We start from the raw sequence: 19890 nt of genomic DNA, 5'->3' as shown, positions 1-19890 counted from the left end.
GTGAGACAAGAAAGCTTCAAGATTCTAGAAGAAAACACAGACAGAAACCTCTTTGACTTTGGCCATAGCAACATCTTCCTAGACACATCACCAGAGATAAGGGAAACAAAAGCAAAAATGAACTATTGGGATCTCATCAAAAAAAAAAAAAAAGTTTCTGGGGCGCTTGGGTGGCTCAGTGGGTTAAGCCGCTGCTTCGTCTCAGGTCATGATCTCAGGGTCCTGGGATCGAGTCCCGCATCCGGCTCTCTGCTCAGCAGGGGGCCTGCTTCCCTCTCTCTCTTTGCCTGCCTCTCTGCCTACTTGTGATCTCTTTCTGTCAAGTAAATAAAATCTTAAAAAAAAAAGTTTCTGCACAGTGAAGGAAACAGTCAACAAAAGGCAACCTATGGAATGGGGGAAGATATTTGCAAATGACTTATCTGATAAGGGTTAGTATCCAAAGTCTATTAAGAACTCAACAGCCAAAACCCACAAAATCCAGTCAAGAAATAGGCAGAAGCCATGAACAGACATCTTTCTTTCTTTCTTTGACAGACAGAGATCACAAGTAGGCAGAGAGGCAGGCAGAGAGAGAGACAGGGAAGGAGGCTCCCCGCCAATCAGAGAGCCTGATGCGGGGCTTGATCCCAGGACCCTGAGATCATAACCTGAGTGGAAGGCAGAGGCTTTAACCCACTGAGCCACCCAGGTGCCCCTGAACAGATATTTTTCCAAGGAAGACATCCAGATAGTTAACAGGCACATGAAAAGATGCTCCATATCACTCATCATCTGGGAAATAAAAATCAAAATCACAATGAGATACCACCTCACACCTGTCAGAATGTCTAAAATTAACAAAACAAGAAACAACAGGTGTTGAAGAGGATGTGGAGAAAGGGGAACACTCTTACACTGTTAGTGGGAATGCAAACTGGCATTCCGGAAAACAGTATGGAGTTTCCTCAAAAGGCTGGAAAGAGAAGTACCCTAGATGCAGCAATTGTACTGCTAAATATTGATCCAAAGCATATAAAAATGCTGATTCAAAAGTGTACATTTGCCCTGATGTTTATAACAGTATTATCAACAATAGCCAATTATTGAGGGAGCGCAGATGTCCACTGACTGATAAATGGATAAAGAAAATGTAGTCTATATACACAATGGAAAGTCATTCAGCCACCAAAAAGAATGAAATCTTGCCATTTGTGACAATGTGATGGAATGAGAGTGTATTATGCCCAGTGAAATAAGTCAGTCAGAGAAAGACAAATACAGTATGATCCCACTCACATGTGGAATTTAAGAAAGGAAACAAATGAATACATGGGAATGGTGGCGGCGGGGGGAGCGTGAAATAAACCATAAGAGACACTTAACCATACAGAACAAGCTGAGGGGTGAGGCAGGGAGTTGGGTGGGGGGTTGGGATAGATGGGTAAAGGGTACAAAGGAGGGCACTTGTGATGGGCACGGAGTGGTATGTAAGTGATGACTCACTGACTTCTACTCCAGAAACCAATATTGCACTGTATATTAACAAGTAAAATTTAAAGATTTAAAACCACACAAAAATTTTTAAAGTATATACACCAGAAGAAGGAGAAGGAGAGGAAGAGGAAAGAAGAAAAAAGGAACAAAATGAAGAGGAGGAAGAACAGTCTCCTTTTGAACTAGCTAACTTTAAAGCAGGTAGTGGAAGGGGGTGTAGTTTATTTAAAAGAAATATGTAGGAACATAGTTGGGCAAAAACATGTTCAATAATAGCTTATTCCCAAGAGGGTTTTAAGTCCTGCAGTACTTCCCTTTTATTTGGTAAAAGATGATTTTACTCTGAAACATCCCCCTGTTGTCATGTTTTATTAACACAGCAGTAAAAACATGAAATGATTAGATGCTATGGTTTCTGTTTTTGACTTGAAAATATTTTCCTAACCAATTTTAAGGTGTTTATATTGAGTGGAAATATATTGCCTTATGATAGGAATAGGAAACCTCCAACCTTTCTCACAAGTGGGATTCCCAATTTTATACCCATTTATATATGCAGTTGGGAAAACATAAGTTTTAAGACACTTTTGGTAGTGATATCTTAAACTGTCATACCTCTCAAAGAGTGTCATCCTGTTTCTCTCTTCTTTCTCTCACTCTTTTTTCTTTCTCTCTCTCTCTTTTTTTAAGTACAATTTTCCCCTATTTGTCCTTCATGGGCCTTTCTCATTTAGCCATTTGTATTTGCCAGCTGTTTTATTCATCTCATTTTTTTCCTGCTCCTTTTTCTGAAATCTCATGACTGTGACTATGAACATTATTTATTGCAGTTTCTATATTCAATTTTTTTCAAAAAAGAAGTATAATAGAAAGTTTTCTCTTTCTTTAAAAGAAAACTAGTGAAGCTATTTAGCTCTTAGTTGATATTTCTTTATGTCAGTAATGCTCAAGGTGGTATGTGGATTCTGGATCCAATAACATTTTTTCCTTGTAAAACATATTTTGGCTCATTTTTAGGGGGGATATCATTCTTATTTATGGTATTCACAGAGTCATCATTTAGGCTCTATGTGTGAATTAGATAAATGGTCCTTTCTTCAAAAACAGTTCATTTCTAACTGTCTTACTACATTAATTTTTTTTAAGGAAAGATAGCTTTGCCACATGCCTAAAATTATCATAATACACAAAACTACAGTTCCTATAAGCACTTGAATAGTGCTTCTTTTGATGTGGTGCCCTTGTGCCATGTAAATTCTGAAGTTTCAATGGCCTGAGCCACTGCAAAAAGTAGTGGGTGTTCACATGCAAGAGAAAAGGAACTTGTTGGGGCGCCTGGGTAGCTCAGTCATTGGGCATGGGATCTGCCTTTGGCTTAGGTCATGATCTCAGGGTCCTGGGATAGTGTCCTGCATCCGGTTCCTTGCTCAGCGGGGAGCCTGCTTCTCCCTCACCCACTTCCCCTGCTTGTGTTCCCTCTCTCACTGTCTCTCTCTCTGTCAAATAAATAAATTAAATCTTAATAAGAAAAGAAAAGAAACTTGTCTATTTATTACCTGTTTGAAAAGAATGCACTGGGCTGAAATTTTTACTTTAAAACAAATCTGGAATACGTCCTTACAAAGGAGTTATATGTTAAGTTTTAGTATGATCTCAATTGAGGAAAAAGTTTATAAGCTTAGGAAAAAACCTCAACATTAAGATTGTATCTGAGTTGTGAAATTGTACGTGGTTTTTGTTTTATTCTTTCCTTACCCAAATTTCACAATGAATTAGAGAACATAAGTTAGTTCCACATTAAGCCAATAAAGAATGGGGAAGTAATTCTTGCAGTATTTTGCTATTCAACACTGTAAGTCAAGGTCAAAGCTTCATACTGGGGCATGTGGGTGACTCAACCAATTAACCAATTAAGTGTCTATCTTCTGCTCAGGTCATGATCCCAGGGTTCTGGGATCCAGCCTCAGATCAGAGCTAAGCAGGGAGCCTTCTTCCTTACCTTCTTCCTGCTCACGCTCTCTTTCTCTCTCTCAAATAAATAAAATCTTTAAAAAAAAAATCTTCATACTTCAGACCTCATATTTTACCTATTCCTGGTTGACTCACCGACTTTTTTTTTTTTTTAAGATTTTATTCATTTATTTGACAGAGAGAGAGAGATCACAAGTAGGCAGAGAGGCAGGCAGAGAGAGAGGAGGAAGCAGGCTCCCTGCGGAGCAGAGAGCCCGATGCGGGGCTGATCCCAGGACCCTGAGATCATGACCTGAGCCGAAGGCAGCGGCTTAATCCACTGAGCCACCCAGGCGCCCCGACTCACCGACTTTGAGGAAAGAATGAAAGGATTTCATCCAACTAAACCAAATGTGCTAATAGTTTCTACACCTTTTCAACCAGTATTTTTGTGCCTCTGTCACAGAGAAAGCTAGCAACAGGTAGTAAGCTGAAGTTAGCAGCCCTCCTGGAGTTTCCTGGGTGTGATTTGAAACTGACTCGCATACATGGAGGGCAGGGAGAGACTAAAGCAAGAGGCAGGTCACTGCAGGTTAGTAGTTGACAGTTTTTGTAAGCAAAAGAAACTTACATACAAGGCTTAGCTTGGGCTAAGATGAAACATCCCTGCACCTGCCCACCAAATCTGGAAAGTTTATCTAGAGAAGTTCCCTGTGTCCGGTCACGTACACAGTGCAGGTGTTGTGAACACCACATCACTATCTCAAGGCTCTGTCCTTGGAGCAACCTCTGGGAGCAGGAAAGGCAAGTGGAACTCACATTCCAGGGACCGGGGAGGGGCTGAAGAGCCTTCAGTCAGGCAGGACCAAGTCACGGGTCAACTGCCAGTCATATCCTGTTGGTGGTATCAAAGAGGCAGGAAAATATAACCCATAAAGCGTACAGAAAGAGTAAGTAGAGGGAGTAGTGAGGCAGACGGTAGAATTAGTAGACAAAAACATTAAAGCAGTTATTGTAACTGTATTCTATAGGTGCAAAAAATTAGAGGAAAGATTAAGGCTGGGGTAGAACTTACTCCTATCAGCAGTAGAAACTACCCAAAATGAAGCACATGGAGAGAAAGACTAAGAGAAGCGAATAGAACATCCGTGAACCACTGTGGGACAACTTCATGTGGCTCAATATCCAAGTCCCCCAAAAAAGAGAGGAGACAGGAAGAGAGGAAAAATATTTGAAGAAATAATGAATGAAAATTTTCTAAACTTGATGAAGATTTTATAGTCACAGATTTCAAGAAGCTCAACATACCACGAGCCCAAGAAACAAAAACTACATCACGGCGTGTAAGAATCAAGTTCCTAGAAAGCAATGATAAAGAGAATACCTTAAAGGCAGCCAGAGGGGAGAAAAGAGACACACTATATGCAGAGGAACAAAAATAATAATGACTTCTTTTCAGAAACAATGCAAGCCAAAAGATGGTAGAGCGATATTGTTAAAGTACCAAAAGAAAAGCTTGGAATTCTCAATGAGAATATCTTTCAAAAGCAAAGGTGAAATAAAACTTCCTTAAACATATTGAAGTTGAAAGAATTTATCACCAGCAGCACTGCACTATAAAAAAAAAATGTTAAAGGAAGTTAGGCAGAGAGAAACTGGCATCAAATGGAAATTTGGATCTACACAAAGCAATAGGAAGCAGTGTAATTGGCAAACATATGGGGAAATATGACTTTTTTCTTATTTTAAATCACTTTAAAAGATGACATTTAAAGCAAAATGTGGTGTAGATTTATCTGCTCCCCCATCCTTTGCATATGGTTTCCACTCTCAGGATCACAAGTTGGTGATTAAAATTCCGGCCATCACATTCCACATTTCAGGTAAGAAGAGGAAGAACAACAAGGGACAAAAAGATACTCCTTTCAACCAAGTCACCTCTCCCTCCAAGAAATTTTCTCAAAGTACCAGTTGGTGACTTCCCCTTATTTTTATCTCAATGGGCACTCTTAGAAGCCCAGGCTATAGGAAAAGTGGTCATTTAACGGGACACATTGTCACCCTGGATAAAACCAGTATTTTTACCAAGATCAGAGGAGGGATACTGGTTGAACAAGTGCCAGTCACTCTCATCCTATATCTGTATATCACAGAGCAATTAATTTGATTATATTTACCATTACACTAAGCTGTTTGTGAATGCTAAGTACCAGGAAGATTTTGTATTTAATTTTTATTAACAGCTTTATTGAAATATAATCCACATACCATAAAATTCATCCTTTTAAACTACAGGGGCGTGTGGCTAGCTCAGTCAGTAGGGCCTGCAATTCTTGATCCTCGGGGTCATGAGTTCAAGCCCCATTATCGGGTGTGGAGCCTACTTAAAAAGAAAAAAATTTAAAAATATTTAAACTGTAGATTTCAGTGGTCTATATTTGCAGAGTTAGACAACCATCATCACTATCTAATTTTAGAACATTTTTATTACCCCAAAAGAAATCTCCTACCCATTAGCAGTCACTTCTCATTCTTCCATTTGCCCAAACCCTTAGCAACCCTGAGTCTGTTTTCTGTCTATGGATTTGCCTATTCTGGACATTTCATGCAAATCAAACCATACAACATGTTTTCCATGTTTGGCTTCTTTCACTCTGTATAATGCTTTCAAAGTTCATCCATGTTGTAACATGTATCAGTTAGTACTTCATTCTTTTCTGTGGATGAATAATTCAATCGATTATTATGACTAATGCTGCTATGAACATTCGTGTACAAAATTTTTGTGTGGACATGGGTTTTCAGTTCTCTTAGGCATATGTCTATGAGTAGAATTGCTGAGTCATCCTTTGTACTTCTTTCTTTATTCCTTTTATTATTTGAGAGAGAAAGCGCGCACGTGTGTGTGTGTGTGTATGCGTGCGCGCGCATGTGTGTGTGTGCACATGCGTGCACCAGAGGAGGAGGGAAGGGCAGAGGGAGAGGGAGATAGAGAATCTTAGGCAGGCTCCACACCAAATGTGGAGCCTGATGCAGCGCTTGATCTCACAACCTGAGATCACCATCTGAGCCAAAATCAAGATTGGATGATCAACCAAAGGAGCCACCCAGGCCCCCCTGTACTTATTTCTAAAATGTGATTTTTGTGGAGTCTATTCATGTTTATTCAAGCTAAATATTGTGTCCTGAGAAGTGCTCTGTCTCATTTCAAAACTCAAGCATGGTTTGAGGCCGTGGACACTTTAAAGAATGCTCTTATCCTGTTCCTTTATCATTGGAGAGATTAAAAATGGTGATTGTGAGGCACCTGGGTGGCTCAGTGGGTTAAGCCTTTGATTTTTGACTCAGATCATGATCCCAGGGTCCTGAGATCAAACCCCACATTGGGCTTTCTGCTCTATGGGGAATCTGCTTCCCCCCTCAATCCGCCTGCCTCTCTGCCTACCTGTGATCTTTCTCTCTCTGTCAAATAAATAAATAAAATATATATTTTTTTAAAATGGTGATTGTGATTGTCTCACAGACCCATCCCAGTCATGGCTTTTTTGTGTGTGTGTGTCTGACACATTCCTTCTTTTCTATTTTTGTGTTTCTTGTGCAAGAGCATCATTTTCATGTACCAAATTAAATTATCTTTTTTATTTCCCTTTCCAGGTATTTCCAAAATGTATACTGATATCATAAGAGGAGAATCAATGATCATTTGTGGCTTCACATCCATTTGTTTTGGAGTATTTCGGAGCCACAGTCTCCACATGTCTGTATTTACGGGTAGGTCTTATTTTCTAAAATCATTCTTATATGATGCTTTTCAGTTCACACTGAAATTAAAATATATTAAAGGGTGCCTGTCTGGTTTGACAAGAAGGGCATGTGACTCTCTATCTCAGGGTCATGAGTTCAAGACCCATGTTGGGTGTACAGAGTACTTAAATAAATTTAAAAAATTTTTTAAAAAGTAATAATAAAATAAAACACCTTCAAGATGTCTTAACTTTACTGCTTTCTCTATACTTTACTTTTGGACCAATTAAAATAGCATATCAGAAAACAAGAAAATAATCACCATTCTATGTGTTTTCTTGGACAGTAAGGGGGAAAGTATGTTAAAGAAATCCATTTCATCTCTTTCCTTCACACCCGGACACACACAGGCAACACACATCATCTGGCTCAGAGTAACTTCTTGCCTGGATCAATCCGGATCTCAGTGAGCAGATACTAAGAATTGACTTGATCCTAACTTTGAGCCTACGGGCGGAGGCAGAATGTTTCTGGCAGCACTGCAGAGTCGGGTCCTAGAAGCCATAATAGATTCTTGCGGTTGAAGTTCACTGGGATATGGAGCATGCTGCTTTGCTAGGTTTCCAGAGGTGCTTCTACTAGAAAAGAAAGGAGGCAGGGAAATCACAGCATGAAAAGGGAAAGTTGAACTCCGCATTGGTGTGATAGTTTTAGGAGAGAGGTGCTAAAAGGAGGAAGAATGTTGGTGATAAAAGGGCTTTGGAGGGCTTCTCAGTGGGGAGCTACAGGCTTTTAGGGGACAGTCTGTTATTTAAGACTACCCGTGGCATTGCCTGAAACCTGCTCACTCCTGCCACTGTTACCCTCACTTATTGTGACTATGGAAAATTCCTCTTTTCCATTTCCCAAATGCCCCTGGGCTGGGGGCAGGGGTCACAAATAGACAGCAGGTTGATGGGGACTCTGGACATGATTTGCTTGGCCCTAACACAGTTTGTAAAAAATATGAATTCGGATGTCCTTTGGTCAGACGTTCACTCTCCGGTTTGTCACAGACTTTTCACATTTATGCCCCCTGCCTGGCTTCTGAGAACATTCGAGTCTGCTGTCCCCGGAGAAGCGAACCTCCAACAGCCGACTGTAAGGGAAATACACCCCCAGAGTGTCTGTTTTGCCAAGGTTTCATGGGAAGCTCCCACTTGCTGAAGAACAAGGTCCCATTCAAAATCTCAAAAGCAAACCAAAGTGCATTGACCCAAATGCCATCAGTGAAAGAAATGAATACTATAGTTCAACATTTTTTTTCTTATTTTCTTTTTCCAGAGTTACATATAATCTTGAACCTCTGCTTGGACCTCTTGGGAGGCATAATATGTGGATATTCGTGTGCAAGGATCATTCAGTTGATACTGACTGACCTCTTTAGCAATACACTTACCAGTGTCATCCTTTGCATTTCAATGGTGTACATGACTTTCTACATTGGTAAGGCAGAAGCAGATACAAAAACTGCTGTCCTTAAAGGGAATTTTATGTATTTTTGGTTTCCATTGATCTTGAATCCAGTTGCCTTTTCTCATTTGCTTCCTCCTTGGGATGGCCCCTCTGTGCATCTTGTTATATTATCCTTCTACCACTTCTAGCTCTTTCCCCGTCTCTCCTAAGGTCCCCTTAATTCCAAGTCCACAACCCTTCCCTCTGTATTTCTTCTCCACGTAAATACTTTGTTATTCTTTTTGAGCTCCACCTTTTACCTTACTTTTTTTTTTTCAAAGATTTTTATTTATTTGACAGAGATCACAAGGAGGCAGAGAGGCAGGCAGAGAGAGAGAGGAGAAAGCAGACTCCCCGCCGAGCAGAGAACCTGATGCTGGATTTAATCCTAGGACCCTGAGATCATGACCTGAGCCGGAGGCAGAGGCTTAACCCACTGAGCCACCTAGGTGCCCCTTGACCTTTCATTTAATCACCCATCAGTCCCCTGCAAGAGGAATCAGCATTGAGCTGATTCCTGTTCTGACCCTTAGCAGCCCATTTCTAAAATGAATTTGCTGGGGGAGATGCGCCTGACGTCTTTCCAGCCCAACCATCTTTCATTCAGTGGGTACCAGACTGAGGAGACTGTAGGAACGGCAGCCTTTACCAGCGGCTAGGAGGCAGGGAAAGAGAGGGAGAAATCAGGTCTACCTGTGTCTGGAAGGGAAGCAGGGGAGTGGACTAATCACAGGGAGCGGAGAGCCTAGCCCTGCTAGCCTGGCAATGATCATTCTAGTGAGATGGGCAGTTAAAGTTTTTACTGGCCTGAAGGATGTAGCCAGTCCCCAAGAGCTGTAGTAACTGCATCGAGACAGTCAGATCTTGCTTCTGCTCTCAAGCCACACAGTAGAGCAACTTCCATCTGGGAAAGACCTCAGATATCAAGAGCTTAATTACTCCTCCTGTCACCTTCCAGTACCTAAAAGTGCTACTTCCTCTGTAGGTAAGTGGCCACCCAGGAGCTGCTTACTGCCCCGAATCAGTAAAATTACAGAAAGCCTTCACTGAAGGGTCATTTCCTTCTTCTTTCTTTTTTCTTCCTCCCTCCCTCCCATTCTTCCTTCCTCTCTTCTTTCTCCCTGTGAACCTTTATGGATGCCTTAAATACCTGAAGAGAAAAATTTAAAAATTAATATTTCCATTTCTTCCGCTAGATCACGAGTTCCTTGAGGCATGGAGGCTGTCTTTTATTCAACTTTTTATTTATTCTCTTCTCTGTGTCCCCCTCCCACCCCCCCCCCCCCAGCTAGGCCCAGTGCTCCCCATATGCCTGAAAGTAATTTAACACATGTTGGTTGAATAAACTGAGTTCTTGAAGAGCTTTGGAGTTAGGCAGACTTGAATTCAAACCCCGACTTCATAGTTTATTCGCTTGTTGACCTTGGGATTTTACTCACCCTATCTTAGCTAGTTTCCTCATCTACAAAAGTGGTATAGAGACACCTAATTTATAGGGTTATTGCTGGCACCAGTGAGATAATGTGTGTTAGGTGACTTGCTCATGCTGACGTGCTGGAGACAACTTATCTCCTTGCAGGAGCTGATGGCACATACGTCTTCACAACTCTGTGCAGGCGGCATCATTTGAAATTGGCCCTGTTGGGAGCATTTACACTATGGAAATTGGCAGACATTACCCAGCAGGGATTGACTGATTTTTTTTTTTTAGTTTTTATTTATTTATTTATTTATTTATTTTTTACGTCCAGAGAGCTGATTTTAACATTTACCAGCTCACCACTGGACTCAAGTTAGGGCAGCCAACAAATGTTGGTTCCTTTCCACTTTCCTTCTAAAAGACGGAGGTGCTTCCAGTCAGTGGTTAGAAATCCTAGAACAGATCCTTCCTTTTAGTCTCAGACGGAATCACTGCTGAGCCTTGATGTTGGACCTCTAGCCTCCAGGACTCTGAGACAATATAATTCATGCTGTTTAAGATAGTTTGTGGTACTCTGTTCCAGCAGCCCCAGAAACGGATAGTCCTCTCTCCTCCGTTGCATTTTCCTCTGCTTCAGGAATTAAAGAAACACTTTGGGCAGTCCTTTACCCTTACATTTAATAAGTTCCTGGCAGCAGAAGTCAGTAATAGACATGTTATCAGGAGAAGTTCCATTGCCAGAAATTCCATTGTCAGACATAGGTAAAATTCTAATTCACACATTCTCTAATGTTACATTTCTGTTATGTTGCCTAATTCTGTTTTCTTCCCTCACTAAGGAACACTCAGCCAACTGGCTTAAGTCCAGAGAACATCTGATTAAAGTTAGAGTGTCCCCTCTAAGCTCATGCAGTAATTTCCTTTTTTGTCTCAATTGTGTTCAAGTCATGAAATCTGGACCTCAAGAAATCACTTGTACTCGCACATTCGCTCTTTTTCATGAAACAGAACAAAAATAGCACAGACATTGCCTCACAAAGGACACAAGGCTTCAGGAACATTGTTCGGTTGACAGGTAGTACAGTTGGAAATATTAATGTATCAGCCCATGGAAGAAAATTTGATGGAGGGGACAAAAGGCACTTGAAGAGTCAATGTGTAATTCATGAGACACGGTGGGTTTTATAATAGTGTAGGCCAGAGGTATACCTCTTGCTTATAAAATGAAGAGGAATATTTTATCGACGTGATTCAGAATTTCTGGGGAATGGAGATAATGAAGAGCAGAAAACTTTTCATTAGTTTTATTGTTTTAAAACTCCTACAGGGGCGCCTGGGTGGCTCAGTGGGTTAAGCCGCTGCCTTCAGCTCGGGTCATGATCTCGGGGTCCTGGGATCGAGTCCCACATCGGGCTCTCTGCTCAGCGGAGAGCCTGCTTCCCTTCCTCTCTCTCTGCCTGCCTTTCTTGTGATTTCTCTCTGTCAAATAAATAAATCTTTAAAAAAAAATAATAAAACTCCTACAAACAGTGCCTCCCCCTCCTCCTCAGGTCAGTGTTGATGGCTCCACCGTCTCACCACTCTCATCATTGGTCTGGGTGATAAATGTCAAACTTCCATCATTATCCGAATACATTTTAGTTAGAAAACATCCAGTCGTCAATCCTGTGGATTTTAGGGGGGAAAAAAATCCCTTTGATTTTATGAGGAGGACCTTCACTTTTTCTATACCAGAGAGAGGAAGAGAGAGACAAAGACTGAGAGAGCCACTTGTCTACAGCATCGATTTTCTGTGATGGTTTTCTCCATTGAATCAGAAAAATTATGCAAGTCTATTTTTAACTACTCAGCTTTATGAAGGTGAAAATTACTTCCTTTATTACATGGTCCATGACTTTTCCCCCTTCAGAACATTTTTTCTAAGATGTTTATTTATTTATTTATTTACTTATTTGACAGACAGAGATCACAAGTAGGCAGAGAGGCAGGCAGAGAGACAGGGGGAAGCAGGCTCCTGCTGAGCAGAAAGCCTGATGTGGGGCTCAATCCCAGGACCCTGAGATCATGACCTGAGCTGAAGGCAGAGGCTTACCCACTGAGCCACGTGGGTGCCCCTCCCCTTCAGAACATTTAAAATGCAATTGAATAGAATGGCATTTATAATTTTGTAAAAACTTTGTCTAATTATAAAAGTAATAAATACTGATTATAGAATTTTGGAAATATTCTGAAAAATTAAAGAAGAAAAAAAATCACCTACATACCAGTGTTATAAATTAGACCATGGACATGTTTTGGTGTATGTCCTCAGCCTTTAAAAAAACACATATAAACATGTATACATATGTTAATGTATGCCTTCATACCATGCAACCCTATAACATTGGGATTATACTAAATAGGATGACATCATTTCTAAAAGGAAGTTATTTACTGGTTTCCTCATAGCAGATGTTGTCTCTAAGTACTGTCTGTTACTGAGAAAGACTTATGATGAGCTTTAAAATCCAGTAATACTAATTATAGGGAAATGGAAATAAGATTTCAAAAGACAGTTTCCCTATCCTCATAGTTCCTAGCACTCCTGGTTTTACTGTCCTTGGTTATTTATATTAAACTCAGTTAGATACATAGGTAAAACTAAATCAAAAGTGGACTTAAGTGATTAGATAAACCAAAGGCATAATAAAATAAATATGGAAAATATTGAAAAAAATACAAAATTTAAATAAACAGTATTAATTTACCAAACAATGATTTAGTAAATAGTGGCTGTATAAAATGAATGTATGAAAGCATAGTCATAGTGACGATCACGCATTCATTGATTTTAACGTGTGCCAAGCACTTTTCATGTTATTTAGTTGAATCTGCACAACGACTCTGTGGAGCATTATTCTTTTACACCCATTTTACAGATGCAGGGATGCTAAGAGAGAAAGGGGAGGTCACATTTCCAAAGCAGCCAGCTCTGCCCTGCTCCAAAGCTCTTCAGCTCTTAGTGTCTATTATTTAATACACACACATTTGTTGGCAGGCTATCTGTGGCTGCTGTTCTGCTACGACAGTTGAGTTCCATTGTGGTGACAGGGGCTGTGTGGCCCGCAAAGACCGAATATTTACTCTATGATCCTTTACAGAAGAAGTTTGCCAACCCCTGATCTACAGGATTAGGCCGTTCCTTGGAACAACTTTCCAAGCACTGTGACCCTTAAGTCTCTCACCAATGTCTTCACTCAAGATAAAGTACCTCAATGTGCAGATTTGAATGCAACTAATTTTACTCATTTTTTTCCTCCCCAGTGGAATTTTTGGGAATGTCAGGAATGGTTGCGTTAATCACTGTAGGACTGAATTTAGACTCCTTAAGCTTTAAACCGAGGATTGAGTTAATAATTACTAAGTAAGTCTCCTATTGTGTACTTCGTATAGATATCATAGAAGTTTTGTGCTTAAGTGGTTCTGCCTTCTTGGATCCATAAGACATCCCTTTTGTAACTTTTTTCTGCCTTTTAATTCTGAATTTTATTACCGGTTATATTCGAAAGCACTTGAGGTACCAACAATTACTGACTTTCTTCTGTTACAAACTATGTAGGTGTGGCTCAGAGGCTGTTGTCTTTTTATACATAACTCTTGATAAAAATTTACTTTGGATTGTGAGAAATTTAAAAAATACCTCATTCCTTTGTTTCCTTCCTGACATCTATGAATGGCAGCATCCTAATATGGGAAGAGCTGGAGAAGAAAAGTAGCAGAAAGATGCCACACCAGCCAAACTCTTACCTGCCCTCTACATTTGGTAATACAAGGTGTCATGTGACTATCTCTGCGTGGAGGGAAAACCATTTGCCTGTCTTCTCAGATAAATAAATTAGGCGCTGCAGAGAGCTGTACTAAATTATAGGATTGTTTCAGAATTACTTCATAAGTCCTAGCCCCGTATAGATCAAATGAAAGCAAATGCTAAAACAAGAAGCCATAATCCTGAATTTTCCCAGGAAGATACATTTTTTTAAAACATAGACAACTATCCATAGTTCTGAAATTATGGTCTGTCTCCTTTTTTTATGTTTAAAATGTTCTTTCTTTTATGAAATCCCAGTGATAGAAGATTATCTTTTTAAAAATAACTTCCCTTGGCAAAATTTAAAAATTGGCACCTGTAACTCTTCTAATGTTGTGTCTAGGTGAATATGACCCTTACCTGGTTTTTAGACTCCAGAAGCTTGGGGATAGAGAGTTCATAGAACTTTTTGTCTGAATTTGGACAGTTTCCTGCACTCAGTCATGCTGTCTGTCAGCATCATTATATATTACTCATTGTATTCATTTAATTGTTTATCCTTGAACCTATCCTTTCTTAATGTCTACTGTGATCTGGATGTTGTATCTCAGTTTGGGGCTACGTAAGTAAGTCCCCGCCTCAGAAGGCACTCATTATTAAGTGATTGGGCATGTTTATGTAAGAAACCAGTAAGTATGAATCATTATATATTTATTGGGATCCTGCTATATATACGGAATTTTTTTTAGGTCCTGTGGAGACATTTGAAAAAGTATTCTCAGTCCATCATTTCTGAATTTCAGAAAACTAAGCACTGGGGACTTGGGGGGGGGGCCCTCAAACTCTTCCTTTCTCTGAATTCTGAATCTAATGAAGCAGGAGATGGGAATCAGATAGAGAATCAGACCATCTACTTGATGGGTATAATGCTGTGCCACAGAATATGGTTTTCCTCCAAAGCCAAAATGAGGCTTCCTAATGCTACTTTCCAAATGCAGATCTTGGGACGCACCTGTGAGGAGGCTGGTTTGTGGAACAAGCACACTCACCTAGTTAGCTGAAAGGGAAAGTTCCAGTGGAGGGGCCCAAGGGGAGGCAATCGCTTATAGAAATCAAACCTGGACTGGGTGCAAGCATGTTACCACATGGTACCACAACAGCTCTAAGCCCGAACCACTGTGTTCTGTCTACTCAGTAAGACTCTGGGGACAGGCCACGTGTATAGCTATATGGAAACCAATACGGGTGATTCTAATTCACTTGTCTGCTTAATGGACCATGGTCATATAGACAATTGACACTGTAGGGATTTAAAGGAGGGTTACTTCCAATGAGAGTGCTTAGGATGATTTTATGAAGAACATGGGACTAGAGTTAGCCTTATGAGATTTTTAGGAATTCAGTAGATGGGAAAGCAGACAAGAGAGATTTTCAAGGTAAGGGACTTTCAAGCAAATCATGAAGAAAGAAATCCTGCAGAGGACAGTGGGGTAATCCAGTCAGCTGTTGAAAAGTTAAGGTTAAGTAGGTGGTTCTGGGCTTACCTGTGGCAGACCCACCAGTTTGACATGATGCCAGCTAATCTCAGCAAAACCGTCACATCACCGATCGGGGAAGAGGTGGAGAGCTTTATTTTTCTGCCTTGTTCTTACTGTTCTCCTAAGAGAGGCAGCCCATGGGCATGGTGTGATGAAGAGTATTGGAGAATATGGAGGCGGGTGGACTTTAGTTCCAACAAAATACTTGTAAATGTTGATTGCAGCAATGCTGGAGGCAAGGACCTCTGCTAAGACAAGAATGATAGATGCGTGATCCATACTTTTATGCGAAAAGGCAACTGTAAAAAACCCATCGCTTAAAATGTGATTTATTTTCCATTCATCCTAGGTTCCTAATAATGTTTTCAGCTGTATTCCAACAATTATTATATACTTTCTTTGGTATTGTAATCGGATGTGGAGAAATCAAGTATTTAGAATTTCACACTGTGGTTTTCTTGTTCATCTTATTTGCAACCATAAATTTTGTAAGGTAAGAATTATATTTTATTTATTTTTTTAAAGTTTTTTTTTTAATATTTTATTTATTTGACAGAAATCACAACTATGCAGAGAGGCAGGCAGAGAGAGAGGAGGAAGCAGGCTCCCCATGGAGCAGAGAGCCCGATGTGGGGCTCGATCCCAGGACCCTGGGATCATGACCTGAGCTGAAGGCAGAGGCTTTAACCCACTGAGCCACCCAGGTGCCCCAAGAATTATATTTTAAAGTTTGCTTCCTTGACTTAGGTTCTTAAGCCCAGAATTAGCATTGGGAGGTAGTGAGTGATAGCAAGAAGAGTTCTGGATGTGATGTCAGAAAACCTGTGTCATTGTCAAGGTCCTGACAATAGCTTGCTGTGCGATTGGGGGAAGTCTCTTCATGCTTCATAATTACATCTAGACAAGGAAAAGGGGTAAGGATAGCAGCAGCAGCATCATGACCCATGAGCTTGATAGAAATGCTCACTCATGGGCCCATCCCAATGTATTGAATTGCATCTCTAGAGATGAGATCCAGGAAACTGTTTCAACATGTTTGTTAATGTTTGTGCAACACTGGAGTGGATTAATGGCTCTTAACATTTTTCTTGACTTTCATCCTTATTTCTATGATAAAGACATTTATTAAGCACCTTCCATGTACATTATACTATTAATACTAATACAATCTTATGAAGTAGGTGTTATTGCATCATTTCACAGATGAAGCCCAGAAAGGTTAAAAAACTTGCCTAGAGTTACCCAATTTGAAGGGCAGAATTGGGGGTTATTTAGTATTTTTTAAAAGATTTTATTTATTTATTTGAGAGAGAGGGAGAAGCAGGCTCTCCACTGAGCAGGGAGCCCGATTCAGGGCTTGATCCTAGGACTCTGGGATCATGTCCTGAGCCAAAGGCAGACACTTAACCAACTGAGCCACCAACTGAGCCACCCAGGTGTCCCCAAATTGGGATTTTTTAAAATAATTTTTTTAATAAACATATAACATATTATTAGCCCCAGGGGTACAGGTCTGTGAATCGCCAAATTTACACACTTCACAGCACTCACCATAGCACATACCTTCCTCAATGTCCATAACCCCACCACCCTCTCCCTATCGCCCTCCCCCTGGCAACCCTCAGTTTGTTTTGTGAGATTAAGACTCTCTTATGATTTGTCTCCCTCCTGATCCCATCTTGTTTCATTTATTCTTTTCCTACCCCCCCAGCCTCCCACGTTGCATCTCCACTTCCTCATATCAGGGAGATCATATGATAGTTGTCTTTATCCTATTGACTTATTTCACCAAGCATAATACCCTCTAATTCCATCCACATCATCGCAAATGGCAAGATTTCATTTCTTTTGATGGCTGCATAGTATTCCATGAAATTGGGATTTAAATCTGAGCCCATGAGCATATTTTCTTTTAAATGCCATTGCCCACTCATGGTAGTTGTGTCTTTGACAAGAATTCATTACAGTTTCATTTCCACTGAGGATAGACCTGGCCAAGGGAGCTTCCTTTATAAGAGGTTCTCAGGGGACATTGCTTTTGCTGACTCTGAAGGCCCTGCACGCCACTCAGATAGTCACTCTCACACACAAGGATGTGTATGCAATTTACGCTTCTTTGTACGATGGAAGCTCACGTGCCAATTGAGACTGGTCACAGAATATGGAGAGAGAATATGAAGAATGTGCATATTGTTTGGCTCAGCTACACTTCTGGTGCCTCATTTCATCTTCATAACAACACCAGGAGATGGGAATCTTATGGATGAAGAAACTGGCCAACAAAGGCAAAGTACCTTGCCCAAAGTCAAATGGCTCGGGAGTGCCAGAGATCTGAGGTGAACTGTTGGATCCACCTGACTAGAGGAAAGGCTTTAATGGAAGGAGTCATCCTAAGGGGCCCTCAAAATATGAGTGGGCTTTTCATAAGAGACTTGTTGAGAAAAACATTTTAGAGGATGAGCCAAACTAAGGCCTAGTCACAATAATTATTGCTAACATGTACTGAGTGCTGACCACATTCAAAACATCATTCTAAGTCCTATGTATGTTGCCTCATTTAATCGAGTCTTCACAATAATCCTTCGAGGCAAGTGTACTTATTGTTATATATCACCTCCACTTTACAGGTGAAGAAACTGAGCTTTAAAGAGGTTAAAGAGGGTGCCTGGGTGGCTTAGTTGGTTAAGCCACTGCCTTCGGCTCAGGTCATGATCCCGGAGTCTGGGGATTGAGTCCTTCATCAGGCTCCCAGCTCCATGGGGAGTCTGCTTCTCCCTCTGACCTTCTCCCATCTTAAGTTTACATGGTTAGTAAAAGCAGCCTCAATTTGAAACCTAGGTAGACTGACTCCTGAGATTTTACTACACTGCCTTTCTGTTTTTGGTATCAGGAAATGAAATGAGTTGTTCTATTTTGGCTGGGCTCCATGGTATTTCAGAGAAAGACCAATTAGTAAGGCTGAAAATGTTGGTAAGAATTACTTTGCAAAAGGCTTAAATGCAAGACAGAGGAGTTTGCTCAAATTAATTACATATGTTGCAGATGGTAATTGCAGATTTTCTGTTTCTCAATGATAGAAATTCTCTAAACTGTCTTGTGACATTCCCAGCTGAGCAACTGATACACAATATATTTTTTGAGTCTAAGAACATGTCAATTTTATTTCTGCTGAAATCTCCTTTGAGGGATAGTACTGATATTCTTTTGGTGCAGATCCCCTAAATATAGATTCTAAATTTTTGGTAGAGGGTTTTATAGAAAAATGATCTATAGACACTTGTGGAAAGCATAGCGTAATAGTAGAGTTGTGGAATCATTATGTTGCACATAAAACTATCATTGGGCGCCTGGGTGGCTCAGTGAGTTAAGCCACTGCCTTCGGCTCAGGTCATGATCTCGGGGTCCTGGGATCGAGTCCCGCATTGGGCTCTCTGCTCAGCAGGGAGCCTGCTTCCCTCTCTCTCTCTCTCTGCCTGCCTCTCTATCTACTTGTGATCTCTCTCTGTCAAAAACAAAACAAAACAAAACAAAACAAAACAAAACAAAAAACTATCATTAACATCGTGGGTCAACTATTCTCAAATAAGAAAAAAGAAGAGAGGGGCACCTAGGTGACTCTGTCAGTTAAGCGTCTGACTCTTGAGAGCCTAGGTCATGATTTTAGGATTGTGAGATTAAGCCCGGTGTCAGGATCCATGCTGGGTGTGGAGCCTGCTTGAGATTTTCTCTCTCCCTCTCCTTCTGTCCCTCCCCACTCTAAAAAGAAAAGGAAAGAAAAATGTTCTGTAGAGAAAAAAGGCACAAACTGAGATGACTTACGTGACTTTTCGTTTATGAGTCTCATGGGAGCGCAAGAAAACTCTGGTTAAGCCATTTACTAATGTGCCTACAATAATTTTTCCTTTTTGGCCAACATCTGCATGTCCTCTTGGCCCAATTTCTGAATCTAGTCATGGCCCTCCGTGGAATAGATGAGCTTGTCAATGTTATTTGAAGAACTTTCAGAAATTTACTACCCAAATCCGAATAGTGCCCAATAGTGTTAATAATAAATCCTTGTATTTGTATAAAACTTCTAGCACTGTTTTTCAAGATATGAGTATTATATGCGAAATTTAGACAGTAGATTTTGTTTGTCCCCAAAAGTTTGAACAACTTGTTAATAAACTGATTATTTTCTTTTTCCTGAAAAAAATCTTATATAAAATGTAGTATTCAACCATGAATAACATTGATACATCAGGTGTGATTAATAAAAAAAAAATTTTTTTCTTTCCACAGGTTGCTTACTGTTGTGTTAGTGAGCCCCATTCTGATGCATGCAAATTATGAGTATAATTGGAAATGGGGAATTGTTATAGCATGGTCTGGAATTAAAGGAGTTTTTAGCTTACTCCTGGCTCCTGATATTCATAATCTGGCTGAAAAAGAAATAGAGTCACCACAATTGGTAGGAAAAAATTGTATCTCACATTTATTCA

General features: G+C 40.3%; 1 protein-coding gene across 1 annotated transcript in view; it reads left to right on the top strand.

Annotated features, from left to right (window-relative positions):
- SLC9C2 (solute carrier family 9 member C2 (putative)) overlaps positions 1–19890 on the top strand; it is a 105203-nt gene that overhangs the window by 8963 nt on the left and 76350 nt on the right. The window contains exons 5-9 of the mRNA XM_045982905.1: positions 7081–7197; positions 8494–8655; positions 13388–13487; positions 15759–15902; positions 19691–19859. Of these exons, the coding sequence (XP_045838861.1) occupies positions 7081–7197; positions 8494–8655; positions 13388–13487; positions 15759–15902; positions 19691–19859 (692 nt within the window). The remainder of the gene's footprint in view (positions 1–7080; positions 7198–8493; positions 8656–13387; positions 13488–15758; positions 15903–19690; positions 19860–19890) is intronic.

The sequence above is a fragment of the Meles meles genome, chromosome 17, assembly GCF_922984935.1.
Source record: "Meles meles chromosome 17, mMelMel3.1 paternal haplotype, whole genome shotgun sequence".
Classification (NCBI taxonomy): domain Eukaryota; kingdom Metazoa; phylum Chordata; class Mammalia; order Carnivora; family Mustelidae; genus Meles; species Meles meles.
The sequence above is the reverse complement of the archived record's forward strand: the minus strand, read 5'-3'. Positions and strand labels throughout refer to the sequence as shown.